This window comes from Oncorhynchus keta, chromosome 10 (assembly GCF_023373465.1).
Source record: "Oncorhynchus keta strain PuntledgeMale-10-30-2019 chromosome 10, Oket_V2, whole genome shotgun sequence".
Taxonomy (NCBI): Eukaryota; Metazoa; Chordata; class Actinopteri; order Salmoniformes; family Salmonidae; genus Oncorhynchus; species Oncorhynchus keta.
In genome coordinates this window covers 64,556,055-64,571,551 of record NC_068430.1, presented here as the reverse complement: position 1 = coordinate 64,571,551, position 15,497 = coordinate 64,556,055, and the positions used below count along the sequence as shown (strand labels likewise).

Genomic DNA, 15,497 nt, shown 5'->3' with positions numbered 1-15,497 from the left:
GAGGAGACATTTAAAATACACAAGAGAAAGTCCAGCTTTGACCGATGCATTCTGCACGTCCCTTTGGGATTGTGGAGTAGAAGTGGCAGAGCCCTCAAATTGGAATGTACCAAACTGCCTTAGAAAATGGCAGCCACTTGGCTACACATAGAAACAGCTTTAAAAAAACACACTGGAGAATCTAGCTACCATTTATTCAAAAAAAGGGCCCTTGCTTGCTGTGCCTACGGTGGAAAAGAGTTTGATTTCCAGATACATATAGTATCTACTATCCCTGGCCTCACGGCAGAGTGTGGTTGTATCAACTGTCGAGTCCATCCCCTATGGTACATGAAGGAGTGTCTCAGCGTTCACAGATCATCTCAAACCCTGTTGGGACAACCACCTGTTTCTGTCCATCCATGGTCATTGTCCCCACACACAGTGGACTGTCCTTAGGGCTCGAAGTTCAACCACAAATCCTGTTGGATTTGTTTCTGCTGAATAGATGACACTCCTGTTGGATTTGTTTCTGCTGAATAGATGACACTCCTGTTGGAAAAGTCAACTTCAGTGAGGCGCAATGCAAGTTCACATTTGAACACAAGTACCCTAGTAGTAAAGACTGTCAGTTTGAAACCTGATCTGACATGGAGCAATGAACAACTATTTTCAAAGGCTCTATAATCCATATTATAGGCTTAATGGACACTCATTTACTATATTCACAATCCACTGAGGTAATTCACATGTTTTTCTTCCCATCCAGACACACATAACATACATGTCCACATCCACAACGTTAACTCTGTACCACCATCAGTCAAACTTAGTTCATGACTAACCCCCCAAAAAACCCATGACTGGTCCCAAATCTGTTTGTGTCGTCTTGGCAAGTCCTATGATCTTCGTCACACCAAACGACCATAGGAGTTGGGCAGATAGTCGGCACAAACAGATCTGGGACCAGGCTAGGACCCAGCAGCCTCACAGAAGAACCGGTTATATCCCCAGAGTAATCTACTCAATAGCGTGTTCTCTTACACTCTGACCCTCTTCATTCCTCCATTACCTCATATCAATGTCATGACCACTCCCACCCCCATTATGACATCATCTATAACCACAGAAACGAGACCAAACATGAGGTAAACCGCCCAGGATACAGGGCCAAGTCTTCAGAACAAAGACATGAGACGGTGCTTCTGAAAACAAAAATAAACCAATATTTCCAGTGACCATCAGAGTCAGCAGTAGCATGCAACAGAAACAGTCCATTTTATTAGCACCCAGGTGTATTTCACTAAGCTGGATCCCAAATATATCCTGCTTAGTCAAATACCACCCTGAAAAATGGTGGCATTCATCAGTCGATAAATAACCTTATTCTAACACATACGGCCAACCAGTGTTTTACCTGAGCTGGTGGAAGGCCTCTGGTTTGATGTCAGAGAAACAGTTACTTGGCCCATATAAGTAGAACCCCTAGACAGGAAAAAGGCCCTCAGCAATTTGAATGAGGATCCCATGACCGTTCTAGGGATTCTATTTCTATGATTTGTTGCTCTAGAGTAAATCAAAACGGTTTTGAAGCACAAAGGAAAGCAGGCATTGAGTGAGTGACAGGTTCAGGGTAATCATAGGATGCTGGTCTAGTCAAGTGCAGTTTGTCATCAGTAATTCAGACCAATAGTCAGTTAACCATCTATACTAATCAACATCTTCAGTGGAAACTAAACCACCTAGGACCCCAACCTGAACATATTGCATGTGTGTGATGAATCCAGTCGTTTTGGCTTCAGTAAAATGGACCATGGCTAACAAGCGGTCACTATTCTACCCAAATAGCTGGTCCAGAAGCTTCAGTCAACCAGCCTAATCAAGGTAGTAGCCTTCTGGGACTGTTGGTGTGTAACCTAACATGATTGTTTTGGCATGAGAGGTGTAAAATTCCAGTGTGAGTCAGTCTGTGATTGATATGACTGGGGTGTCAGTGGCCTTTGCCACCCATTCAAAAGGTATCATGTTTGAGGATACAGTGGTATAAGTTCAGTGTAACAAACATTAGTGTTGTATTTGCAGTGGTGTTGAATGGCAAGGAGAGTTAAGAGAGGTGGTGTTACAGTAGTGGGGTGTACAGCAGTGATGTGACTGACAGACCTTGAATAACATTGTGTGCGACCATTAGTGGTGAGTCTTCACTGTGTGTACACACACACACACACACGTCCCTCAGTGGTGTGTCTCCAGCTCCACCACTGTCCACTCGCCCTGGGGGGACTGGCCGGGGGCCTCCGGGGAGAAGCTGCTGACCGCCGTGACCGTGGCTGAGGGAGGGGTGAGGGGGGGTAGCAGGTTGGGCCACAGGCTGGCCTCCAGGGGGCTCAAGGTGCCTCCTCTGCCCCCGGGAAGCAAGAGCAGGGAGGAGCAGCCATCGCCCGTCAGCAGCAGGGTCTGGTTGATCAGCTGCTGGACAATGTCAACTTTCTTCCCCCAGTCCAGGTCCAGGGAAGGGGGGCATTCTTGGGAGACGGGGGGTGGGGAGGAGTCCCGGGACTCTTCCTGCTCGGGGGAGTCTGGAGAGGGACTGGAAGTGGAGTTGCTACCGGCTTCGTCCAATAACTCTCGGCGGTCACTGTTACTGTCAACCTCTTTCTCCAGAGGGGCTTCTTCGCGTTGTTCGAGCTGGACATTAACCTCAATTTCCTTCCCCTCCTCTTCATCACTCTCCAGGGCTTCATAAATGGTATGGAGACCAGAGGAAGGTGAAACCAGCACTGTTGCCTGACCTTTTTGGGGTTGTTGTTGCGGTGACATCTGCTGTGTCTGCTCCTCCAGCTCCTGCTGCCACTGCATGATCTGCTGTCTCTGCTCCACCTCCTCCCTCCTCAGAGTCTCCTCCTCTGCCTCCTTTTTCTTCATTTCCTTCTCCTGCTCGCTCTTCTTCCTCACCTCTTTGTCGTTTTCTTCTTTGGGTTTGCTCTGCTGTTCTCTGCGTTGCTGCAGCTCTAGTAGTTGTTGCTTGTGCCGTTCCAGTCGGCGGAGCTGGGGGCTGGCCTGCAGGCGAGGGCTCCGGGGGGGTAGGTCAGCACAGGTCAGCCTGGGTGGGGTCAAGAGGTCACAGTGGGGGTTGGGGTGGTGGTCGCGGCGGTAGTGTGGCTGGGGGAGCGCGTTGATCCCTGCGAGGAAGAAGTGGAGATCACCCGGTGGGAAGCGTGTGTTAGAAAGAGAGAAAGACGGACAAGTGAGAGGCAGCAGTGCAGGTCAGAGCAGATAGAGACTGTGGGTATTGTAGTCTACCAAGGAGACGTTAGTGGGAGGAGTTTAAGACAGTGATGTAACGTCCTGGTATTCTACACCCAGTAAACATTTAGCTTCGAGAGATTGTAATTTGTGGGTTTGTGGCTTGAAAAGGGATGCATAATTCATCACAGGCAACTTACAACTATTATATTGTACAGGTAGCTGCCAAAATAAAGGAAACGACAATGTCTTAATAGGGTGTTGGGGCACCACGAGCCAGAACAGCTTCAATGCAACTTGGCATAGATTCTACAAGCGTCTGCAACTCCATTGGAGGAATGCAACACCATTCTTCAACGATAAATAACATTTTGGGTGTTTCGTTGATGGCGGTTGAAAATCTCAGGCGCCGCTCCAGAATCTCCCGTTTGTGTTCAACTGGGTTGAGATCTGGTGACAGACATCGCATATGGTTGACATTTTCATGCTCATCAAACCATTCAGTGACCACTCGTGTCCTGTGGGGGCTAGTGCCCTCCTATGGGGGGCATAGCCGTGGTAGTCAAAATAATTGGCCAACCCAGCTAAGTATGATGGGATGTTGATTGTTTAATTAACTCAGGAACCACACTTGTGTGTAAGCACCTGCTTTAATATACTTTGCAACCCTCATTTACTCAAGTGTTTCCATTATTTTGGCAGTTACCTGTAGATTTTCATACATTTCTGGCATAGTGGCTGTTTGAATGCCAAATTGACAATTGTCGCTGGGCCTAATGGTTTAGGATAGCCAAAGTGTCTCAATATATGACTACTGAACCCAGGAACTACCTCCTCATTCACATGATATCATCGGCAAGATGTGCAACATTGACAGCCTGAAAAGCAAAGCGTTTAAAAAGAGGTGGGGACAGGGGTGAAGTGAAGCGATGGGTGCCCAGGAGAAATGGTGACAGCAGGGAGATGGTGGGAGGGGCGGGGCATTGGCTGGGGGGGAGGAGTTAAAGCAGAGAGCAAATCTAGCAATCCATTTCATTAACCTTTTCCAAATGCGACTTCCCAAACAAAATATGCTGATAGTATTTTTTTTTGGGGGGGTGCAAAAGTTGTGCAATAAAAGCGGCTTCCTGTATATGCAGTAACTACCAACGATAGTCTTGTGAAATAAAAACAAATAAAAGCTTGAGAGTAACCAACCATTTCCTTCAGTCCCTGTGGGAGCTGGTGAGTAAGTGAAACATGCAAGACAAGACCTTTCAACCATGCATCAGTACATAGACAGCAGCGCCACGTGAACCTGGACTGAGTCTGAAATGCCACCATATTGCATATATATATATATATATATATATATATATATATATATATATATATATATATATATATATATATATATATATATATATATATAGTGCACTACTTTTGACCAGGGCCCGTGCATTATATAGAGAATAGGGTGCCATTTCGGACCAAGCCCTCAAACCAAAGCCAATGAGTGTCAGTCAGTGACATGCAAACAAGGCGTCCCAAGGGTAAAGTAGTTAAACAGTGCGGTTGAAAATGGTGTACGGTGAACATGCACTTGTAGATATAACAGAGATATCTCAAACAATGCAGAGGCCAGGCAGAACGGTAACGAAAAGGCAAAACACACATTACTCGAAAGAAACACTGGTGGGTGTCCTCTACTGTTTGGATGATGGGGAACCTTCTGGATGTTGTTTCTCAGTTTGTCTGGTGGAGGAGGAGGAATCCAGCAGACCAGGGAGGGGCACCGGGGGGTTCACAGTACAGGAGGGGGAGGAGCAGCTGAGGGGTGGGAGTTTAACATCCTCCATAATGTCTCTGTTGAGCCCTATTCTGGATGGTGGGAGTAGTGTATGTGAGGATGTAGGTATGAATGCTTCCTTGCTGAGAGACCATATGTGTTTCGAATCCATATGACCCACAGGTATATAATGTCTCGACACAACCTTGACTCCCATGTTATAGGACTGAATAATCGCTGATAAGTACAAAGTGTGCCATCCAACTCCCCAATCCCCACTTGAATAAAACTGTCCGGGAGAGAGTAGTCATGTTAAATATCTAATCTTTATTTAAAGCTTGGTAATGGTAAATACTCAAAAAGGACAAACGTAAGAACGGGGGGGGGGGCAGTCTAACCTTAAAGTGCAGGAGGGAAGGGGGAGTGCTCGGGGGATGAGGACAGATGTCTGTTTCTTAATGATGGGAAACAGCAAGACAATACAAATAAACATTCACCAGCATTTTCTTGTTCAGTAAAAAGGGTCGGATAAATACATAGTTTAACATTTCATTCCACATTTTCTTTTGTTATGTTTCTTCTTGGTTTTTTTCTTAAGAGCTGCTTCACAACAGCCCAGTCAATCCAAATCAAACCATGCCAGTTCATGTTAATTAAAAAGTGAAGAAAAAAAAACACACATTCTAATAGTTGTAGCTATTGCACATACAGGAGTTAAGCCATATACTCATAAGGTAATATCATACGAGGGAAGTGGCACTGCTGTATTTAAAGTCTTTATTTCTTCCCTTCCCTATTTTTACATTTGGATCACATCCACCCCAGTTTGAGAGGTTTGGGACAAACAATGATGATGACTAACACAGCAAAGAGGGTTCTGGGGAGGGGTGAAAGGTGTGTGTGGGGGGCTGCGTTACTGGGTATGTAGGGAAGTGTGGGGGGTACTATACGTTACCTGTGAGAGAGTTCTCAGTGTTTTCACAGATAGTGGAGTAGTAGGGCGGTTGGGTAACATGGGGGCCCTCCCCGAACTGCTGGGGGGCCGCAAACAGCGTGGGGTCCAGGGGTTTCAGATCCCCCGTGTCCCCCAGCTCTGCCTCAAGTGTCCCACACAACATATACTGCTGCTCCTCTGGGTTGGAGACGAGGAGGGAGTCTGCCGAGGCAGCCTGTTGCTGGGATGGTGGCAGGGTCAGTTCCTGGATGAGCGACGGGTCCTTGGCCTCCTCAGGTAGCTCCTCCAGAGAGAAGATGCCGGGGCTCTTGGCGCAGCTCTCAGCCGTGGAGTTGGACGCAGTCATGTCGTAGGCGTAGGATGCCGCTGAGTTGGCAGACTGGGGGGTGTCTCCACCCTCTTCTGCACCACCGCTGGTCTCCTCCCCTTCCTCCAGGGCAGACAGGCAGCGCTGGGCGCCGGGCTTGCTGTCGCTGAGGATGTCCTGGCCCAGCTGCGCCTCGCCCTCCGTGTCGCTGGCCTCATCCTCTGTGGTGGAGGACGAGGGGTTGGACGTAGGTGCTGTGGGGTCCCCTGGGACTTCGTCGGCTGGCAGGGTCTCTGCCTCCTCCCCCTCGCCGTCCTCTCTCTCCAGGTGGATTCCCAGGTCCTGGTTCTCCAATTCAGGCTGAAGGGAGAGCACGGCGGCAGGCAGGGTGTGGAGTTTCCCCCCCTCAGAGCGGGACTCCACCCCGGAGCTGCTGTTGTAGTCACAGAGCTCCTCTGCGGTGCTGGTCTCGCTGCTGCTGTGGACAGCCAGCTCCGTAGGGCTTAGGGTGCTGGAGTGTGACATGCCGCGTCCAGAGGCAGCTATGAGGGACAGGGACTGCAACGGGGCTAGGGTCTCTCTTTCAAGTGGAGATGCAGGGGCAGGCTGGTGTGAGGGCTCATGCAGGGCTGGAACAAATGGTGTGGCAGCCAGCTGCAGCCAGGGCTGAGTGGAGTACAGGGTGGGTGTCTTCTTATCAGCCTGCCAGGGGTCTGAAGAGGGGCTGGAAGGGGTCTGCAGGGGGGCGGCTGAGGCAGCCTGGGGGTGCGGCTGGGCCCAGGGGTCACAAAAGGAGCTGGGGTTGGGTTGGTCCCACTGGGCGGCCAGGGCAGAGGGCAGGAGTGGGGCAGGCGGGGCTCGGTTCAGGTTGTCCAGTCTCTCATCCTCTGCAAAGTCATCCTCATCTGCATTCCCGTAGCTCTCCAGCCCGCTCTCAGTCACCCCCTCACTAGCCATCTCCACATCATCATCCTCATCCTCGTCATGCCTCACTCTTCTTGGGTCATCCGCCCGTTCCGAACCCACCTCCATGTCGCACACCCGGTCTCCGTCTTCATCGTAGTCATCAAAATCATTGGTCGGGATGTCAGACACCTTCTCAAAGTCAGGCGAGCCGGCCGAGGCAGACATGCCCTCCATGTCTATGGCACCCTTCAGACTGGCATCTCCTAGGTCATCCATGCTCTCCGTGCCCTCCAGGACACCCGGAGCGCTCAGCTCCGACACCCCCTGCTGGCTACAGCTCACCTCCTCAGAGTCCAGCTCCGATAGCAGGGCACCGCCTGCACGCCACCCCGAGCCCGCAGGGCCGGCTGAACCAGGCCTGGACTCTTCTGTGGGCTGGGTGCCACTCATTTCTGACACGGACACCTGCTGGCTGCCCTCCCTCTCCTCATCCTCGTCTTCATCCATGTTGAGCTGGGCTTTCTCTGAGGCATCCGGAGGGCTGGGTGTAGCCCTAGCAACTGCTGTGGGGATGTCCTGGGGTAAGGTCTGGTCTGGTGCTGGCTGTGTCGGGGCTGCTGGGACGGTCTCTGGTCGTTCAGACATCTCATCCCTGGCAACAGTGACTAGTGAACCCTGTGGTGGTGCAGGAGCCAGCCTGAGTGGGCTCTGTGGTGGAGATGGAGAAGTAGTATCCTGAGGAGTTAGGGCTGAAACCTCTTCTCTGGGCTCCAGGGCCACTGCTGGTGAAAACGCAGACACTGGTGCTGGGACTTCTGAAGCGGCCACTTCTGGCTCTGCTGCTGCAACTGTTGCCACAGCAGCTGCTGCTGCAGCAGCAGCAGCCACTCCTGCAGCCACTCCTGCAGCTGCAGACTTGGGAGCTCCAGGTCTGGCAGTGAAGGGCAGGACAGACTGGGTTGGTTTGGAGGCTTGTTTGACCAACTGGGGGGCGGTGCTGCCCACGGGCTTGTTGCTGGGGGAGGCAGGGGGGGTCTTGCCCTGGGGCTGTCGGGTAGCAGGGGGCCGTGTGGTGGGAGGGGCTTTACGTGTGGGCAGGGGCTTGGGGTCCTGTGATATAGGGCGGGCTGGCTTGGTGTCTGTCGCCTTGGTGGGATGGGCCCTTTTGGAGGCAGGCTCGGGTCTGGAGGCTGCATTCGCTTTAGGGGGTCAGGTTTGGTCGTTTTGGTAGTGGCGGATGTTGCCGGCTTTCTGGCTGCGGCAGTGGTTGCTGGTCTGCTGACATCTGTAAATGAACAGGAATAATTTAAACACTCATATCTCTTCTCAACTAAAAATATAAAATGGTACCGTCGCAAGTTGATTGAGATACATACAGGTGATGCTCAAGACCAATCCTAATAGAATCAAGTGGGTTACATTCATGGTACAAAACAACTTGTAAGGCATGTGCACCTTTCTTGGCAGGGCCTGTAGGTTTGGGTGCCTGCACTGCAGTAGTCCTGCCAGTAGAGGGGGCTGTGGTGCCGACTCTGGAAGCTGCAGGTCTGCTGTAGCTGGAAGTGGCTGGCTTGGATGTGCCCATCAACAGGCCAGTGTGACCAGTGGCAGGCCTGGGGAAGAAAACATTTGATTTAAACCAGGTAGGTTATGGAGAACACATTCATGTCACAATAACGTGACCAAGAGGGCACAATGATGGGCTCCCGAGTGGCGCAGCGGTCTAAGGCACTGCATCTCAGTGCTAGAGGAGTCACTGCATCTCAGTGCTAGAGGAGTCACTACAGACCCTGGTTCGATTCCAGGCTGTTTCACAACCGGCCGTGATTTGGAGTACCATAGGTCAGCGCACAATTGGCCCAGCGTCGCGTTTGGTCAGGGTAGGCCGTCATTGTAAGTAAGATTTTATTCTTAACCAACTTGCCTTGTTAAATGATAAAATAACACAGAGGGCTGGCTCACTTCTAGCTCCTATGAAACTTTGCAGTATTTAGTTTATTTTATGTATTATCTTTTACATTGTTAGCCCAGAAAAATGTGTCTTACATACAGCCGGGAAGAACTATTGGATATCAGGTGGTAACTCACCAACACCACCAGCATTATGACCAGGAATACGACTTCCCTGAAGCAGAACCTTTGTTCACACCCCCAAGGGCAATTGAAATGATTCCAGAGGCTGACCCAAAACGACATTGGCAGAGGAGAGGTACTCGAAGCGGTCTTCTAGTCTGACTTAGGAGGCACGCACACCACCCACCTCTTCCGAGTGTATTACTAGCTAATGTTCAGTCTCTGGATAAGTTGATGAGCTCAGGGCTTTCTTTCCAGAGAGACATCAGGGACTAACATGGCCCCTTGAACTGAGAACCCAACAGGCTGGACAGACTCTACACTGTATGACGGAATGTCCTACTACACTAATGTTTGCACAATTAACACAGATACTTCCTTAAATTTGACAGACACTTGACAGTCGGTCCAGCCAGTTGGGTTCTCAGTTCATCGCGCAGACAGGAATACATCTCTCCAGGAAGAAGGTCAGGGGGGGGAGTATGTGTCATGATTAATGACTCATGGTGTAATTGTGATAACATACAGGAACTCAAGTTCTTTTGTTCACCCGACCTAGAACACCTCAATCAAATGCCGACTGTATTATCTCCCAAGATACATTTCTTCGGTTGAGTCACGGCCGTGTATATCCCCCCCTCAAGCTGATACCACGACAGCCCTCAAAAGAACTTCAGATGGACTTTATGCAAATTGGAAACCACATATCATGAGGCTGCATTTATTGAAGCTGGGATATTAATGCAAATTTTAGGAAAAGTCTGCAGAAGTTCTATGAATATATAGACTGTAGTACTTGTGCTGCTAAAAAAACTCAACCCCAGTTACTCCAACATCCAGGATGCCTACAAGGCCCTCCTTTTGCAAATCTGACCACGACTCCATTTTGCGCCTCCCTTCCTATAGGCAGAAACTCAAACAGGAAGTATCGGTGCTAAGGACTATTCTTCAACGCTGGTCTGACCAATCGGAACCCACGCTTCAAGATTGCTTCGATCATGCAGACTGGGATATGTGCCAGGTAACTTCTGAGAATAATAGACAAATATACAGTGACTGGGTTTATCAGGAAGTGTATAGGAGATGTTGTACCCACTGTGACTATTAAAACCTACCTTAACCAGAAACAGTGGATAGATTGCAGCATTCGCACAAAACTGAAATTGCAAACTGCTGCATTTAACCATGGCAAGGTGACTTGAAATATGGCAGAATACAAACAGTGTAGTTATTCCCGCCGCAAGGCAAACAAACAGGCAAAATGTCAGTATAGAGAAAGTGGAGTCGCAATTCAATGGCTCAGGGTATGTGGCAGGATCTACAGACAAATCACAGACTACAAAAGGAAAACCTGTCACGTCGCGGACACCCGACGTCTTGCTCCCAGACAAGCTAAACACCTTAGTTCGCTTTGAGGCGAACACAGTGCCACCGACGAGGATCACTACCAAGGACTGCAGGCTCTCCTTCTCCGTGGTCGACGTGAGTAAGACGTTTAAGCGCGTTAACCCTCGCAAAGCTGCCGGCCCAGACGGTATCTCTAGCCGCGTCCTCAGAGCATGTGCAGACCAGCTGGCTGGTGTGTTTTTACGGACATATTCAATCGCTCTCTATCCCAATCTGCTGTCCCCACATGCTTCAAGATGGCCACCATGGTTCCTGTACCCAAGGTAACTGAACCAAATGACTAAAGCCTCGTAGCGCTCACTTTGTCATCATGAAGTGCTTTGACTAATCAAGGATCATATCATTTCCATCTTACCCCACATCCACTATAACTTGCATACCGCCCCAACAGATCCATGGATAAAGCAATCATTGTCTCACTGTCCTAACCCATCTGGATGAGAGGAACACCTATGTAAGAATGCTGTTCATTGACTACAGCTCAGCCTTCAACACCATAGTGCCCTCCAAGCTCATCACTAAGTTTGTGGCCCTGGGTCTGAACCAAGCCCTGTGCAACTGGGTCCTGGATATTGTGACAGGTCGACCCCAGGTGGTGACACCACCTCCACTACCTTGTTCCACAAACGGGGGCCAACATGCTCAGCCAACTCCTGTACTCTCTTGTTCACCCATGACTGCGTGGCCACACACACACACAAAATCAAGTTTGCAAACAGTGGTAAGCCTGATTACCAACAGCGATGAGTCTACAGTGAGATTAAGGTCCTGGCGGAGTGGTGTCAGGAAAATAACCTCTCCCTCAACAAAATGAAGGGGCCGCAGTGGATGGTGAAAATCTTAAAGTTCCTCTGTGTGTACATCACTGACAACCTGAAATGGTCCAGCCACACAGATCGTGCTGAAGAAGGCACAACAGAAATTTGGCTTGGCCCCTAAGACCCTCACGAACATCTGATGCACCATTGAGAGCATCCTGTCGGGCTGTATCATTGCCCTGTACGGCAACTGCACCGTCCGCAACTGCAGGGCTCTCCAGAGGGTTGTGGGATCCGCCCAACACATCACCGGGGGCACACTGCCTACCCTCCAGGACATCTACAGCACCTGATGTCACATGGAGGCCAAGATAACATTAAGGACCTCAGCCACACGATCTACAGCCTGTTCACCCCGCTAGCATCTAGAAGGCAGAGACAGTACAGGCACCTCAAAGCAATAATATTTTGTTCTTAGCCTAGTTTAAAAAACTAACAATACACTGATAACTAATCTCCAGGCCATCAGAATTAACTGACTGACTGTAGTCGATTTAACAAGTGACATCAATAGGGGATAATACACTGCTCAAAAAAATAAAAGGGAACACTTAAATAACACATCCTAGATCTGAACGAATGAAATATTCGTATTAAATACTTTTCTTTACATAGTTGAATGTGCTGACAACAAAATCACACCAAAATTATCAATGGAAATCAAATTTATCAACCCATTGAGGTCTGGATTTGGAGTCACACTCATAATTCAAATGGAAAGCCACACTACAGGCTGATCCAACTTTGATGTAATGTCCTTAAAACAAGTCAAAATGAGGCTCCATAGTGTGTGTGGCCTGCACGTGCCTGTATGACCTCCCTACAACGCCTGGGCATGTTCCTGATGAGGTGGCAGATGGTTTCCTGAGGGATCTCCTCCCAGACCTGGACTAAAGCATCCGCCAACTCCTGGACAGTCTGTGGTGCAACATGATGTCCCAGATGTACTCAATTGGATTCAGGTCTCGGGAACGAGCGGGCCAGTCCATAGCATCAATGCCTTCCTCTTGCAGGAACTGCTGACACACTCCAGCCACATGAAGTCTAGCATTGTCTTGCATTAGGAGGAACCCAGGGCCAACCGCACCAGCAAATGGTCTCAGAAGGGGTCTGAGGATCTCATCTCGGAACCTAATGGCAGTCAGGCTACCTCTGGCGAGCACATGGAGGGCTGTGCGGCCCCCCCAAAGAAATGCCACCCCACACCATGACTGACCCACCGCCAAACCGGTCATGCTGGAGGATGTTGCAGGCAGCAGAACGTTCTCCACGGCGTCTCCAGACTCTGTCACGTCTGTCACATGTGCTCAGTGTGAACCTGCTTTCATCTGAAGAGCACAGGGTGCCAGTGGCGAATTTGCCAATCTTAGTGTTCTCTGGCAAATGCCAAACATCCTGCACGGTGTTGGACTGTAAGCACAACCACCACCTGTGGACGTCGGGCCCTCATACCACCCTCATGGAGTCTGTTTCTGACCGTTTGAGGAGACACATGCACTTGTGGCCTGCTGGAGATCATTTTGCAGGGCTCTGGCAGTGCTCCTCCTGCTCCTCCTTGCACAAAGGGGGAGGTAGCAGTCCTGCTGCTGGGTTGTTGCCCTCCTACGGTCTCCTCCACGTCTCCTGATGTACTGGCCTGTCTCCTGGTAGCGCCTCCATGCTCTGGACACTACGCTGACAGACACAGCAAACCTTCTTGCCACAGCTCGCATTGATGTTCCATCCTGGATGAGCTGCACTACCTGAGCCACGTGTGTGGGTTGTATAGACTCCAGTCTCATGCTACCACTAGTGAAAGCACCGCCAGCATTCAAAAGTGACCAAAACATTAGCCAGGAAGCATAGGAACTGAGAAGTGGTCTGTGGTCACCACCTGCAGAACCACTCGCTTATTGGGGGTGTCTTGCTAATTGCCACCGGTTGTCTATTCCATTTGCACAACAGCATGTGAAATGTATTGTCAATCAGTGTTGCTTCCTAAGTGGACAGTTTGATTTCACAGAAGTGTGATTGACTTGGAGTTACATTGTGTTGTATAAGTGTTCCCTTTATTTTTTTGAGCAGTGTAGCTTTCACCTGGTCAGTCTCATGGAAAGAGCAGGTGTTCCTAATGTCTGGTGTATAACTTTGGTTCAGTACCATTTGATCAGCTGCCTAATGTAGGCTAATAGGCTTGGGACTTTTCTATGATAAATTAACTCTAAACAATCAGTAGTAGTTATTCACCTGCTCAGTGCTCCCCACACAGTAAGCTCGAAGAGTCAAGGGCCGTACTGCACTACATAAAAGCAATTTCATGAGGTAACAGAAAACCATTCACTGTCTGCCTGTAACGCGTCACTTAGTCATTTTCTAATCCCAGCCTAGTGGGGGAAGAGGAAAGGATGGAGTGAGAAAGCGTGATTGTGGAAAACGAACAGGATGTGGGTGAGGGTCGCACTCACTGAGGGTTGAGAGTAGTACTACTCCAAGGACAGAGAGGAGACTAATCGATGGGCTATTAAGCACCCAGGCAAATGTTAGGGGGTTAGAGGCAGCGGACATGAGTCCCTGATCCATTAAACACTCCCTCTTCTTAACAGTGGAACTCAACCTTCCCAAGACTCATGGGTCGTGTTCAGTAGGTACAAAACTGAACAGTAGGCAAAATACTTGTCTAATAAAACACATTTTCCTTTTGTTGCAAAACCTTTTCCATTGCGAACTTGTAATGAACATACCCTGGGCAATACTTAATCTCTTGCCCTCTTCCTTTATCCCCTCTAGTCTACTGTTTGACCTCCTGACCTGAAGAGCCAAGTGGTCTTGTTGTGGCAGGTGACTGTATAGCCATATGCTTAATCAGCCCCTAACAGATTCGAGGTCAGTTTCGAAATTACCCCTCTCCTGGCTGAGGTTATGGATTTGGAGAGGGTAAGCCGATCCTAGATCTGCCATTCGTTCACTTTAAAAACAGGTGCCAGACAGCTGTGGAAAAGCCACAGGATCCAGACGCGACCTTTTCCAGAGCAAGGCAGTGCCCATCCCCCTGCATACTGCTGCGTGGACAGAATGTCAAGTTTGTATGCCCTAGTGCCCTTGCATTCATGAGCACACATGACCGATTATCCTTAGGCTACGCAACAGCGGAGCAGGGAATAGTAACATCTACAGAGCTATGCTTGGATGCTTGTGTGAGATACTGGTGTGTGCAATCTACATGTACAGACTGGTGTGAGGCATTTATATTGACAGGCTTGTGCGATGAGTTGTAGCCCCGTGCTCCAAAGCGCTACAGTAACCTACATTCAAAACAGTTGCTTAAGATCCAGGTGTAATGAAACAAGGGCAGCACTGTATTTGTGCAAAATCGATGCTTTGCATATCGTTTCTATAGAACAGATTCATACGTACACAGTGTCTAAAACAGAAAAGGGACAGGAAACGGCAGAGGAGCTGACCGCTTTGTGACATTGTTGCGATTCAGTCAATTACACCAATATCCGTCATGCTGTTCTGCTGTTCTTCTGATTGGTTCGCCATGGTTTGGACACAGCCGACAACATAGATTAACTCACAATGACAAACTTACGGAAGTGGTCCGGCCGTACATGCCTGGCCACACAAACGCCTCTCCCACAGCGACTCAGCCCAATAATGGCCATTTGTTTCCATATGTTAGCAGGATCAAAACAAAGGCTGCGGAGACTCGAAGGCCTTCAGGTTTCGCTATTATTATACTGTAATAGGGTGCGTCGATGGGACAGAGGGAGCAGGGCCTTGATTGCATGGTAAAGAGCAGCGAAACATGAAAGCGGGCATGCTGTACCTTCAGATGACATGGGGGAATTAGTTGATGACAAGCGGGGTGAGCCGTGTTAGACGAGACGGCATTAAACGGAGGGAGGAAAGGAAGAAAATAATGTTGAGAGGGAAAGAAAATTACAAACTGAGGCACGCAGTGATGAAATGAGCGACAGAATGAACAACATGATGGAAGATAGAGGAGAGAATGGACAGATGACTAAAAGCACATGGAAGCAGATTGCCTTCCTATCAGGG

General features: G+C 49.4%; 2 protein-coding genes across 2 annotated transcripts in view; both read right to left on the bottom strand.

Annotated features, from left to right (window-relative positions):
• Nucleotides 1–539: 539 nt before the first annotated feature.
• LOC127932292 (uncharacterized) lies at nucleotides 540–7,944 on the bottom strand. Its single transcript, XM_052527603.1, has 2 exons — nucleotides 5,946–7,944; nucleotides 540–3,158 (listed from the first exon to the last, which is right to left on the bottom strand). The coding sequence occupies exons 1-2, from the start codon at nucleotides 7,801–7,803 to the stop codon at nucleotides 2,212–2,214; spliced, it is 2,805 nt and encodes a 934-aa protein (XP_052383563.1). The 5' UTR covers nucleotides 7,804–7,944; the 3' UTR covers nucleotides 540–2,211.
• The window catches only part of LOC118389205 (nascent polypeptide-associated complex subunit alpha, muscle-specific form-like), a 43,538-nt gene continuing 35,942 nt past the window's right edge, over nucleotides 7,902–15,497 (bottom strand). Inside the window, exons 4-5 of the mRNA XM_035779034.2 lie at nucleotides 8,614–8,771; nucleotides 7,902–8,443 (exon numbers count right to left, since the gene is read on the bottom strand). Coding sequence (XP_035634927.2) covers nucleotides 7,902–8,443; nucleotides 8,614–8,771 — 700 coding nt within the window. The remainder of the gene's footprint in view (nucleotides 8,444–8,613; nucleotides 8,772–15,497) is intronic.

Coding starts and splice junctions, on each gene's coding strand:
- LOC127932292 (XM_052527603.1), bottom strand. CDS start 7,803: ATGTCTGAACGACCAGAGACCGTCCCAGCAGCCCCGACACAGCCAGCA. Junction 3,159..5,945: donor CACTGAGAACTCTCTCACAG/GTAACGTATAGT, acceptor TCTTCCTCGCAG/GGATCAACGCGCTCCCCCAG.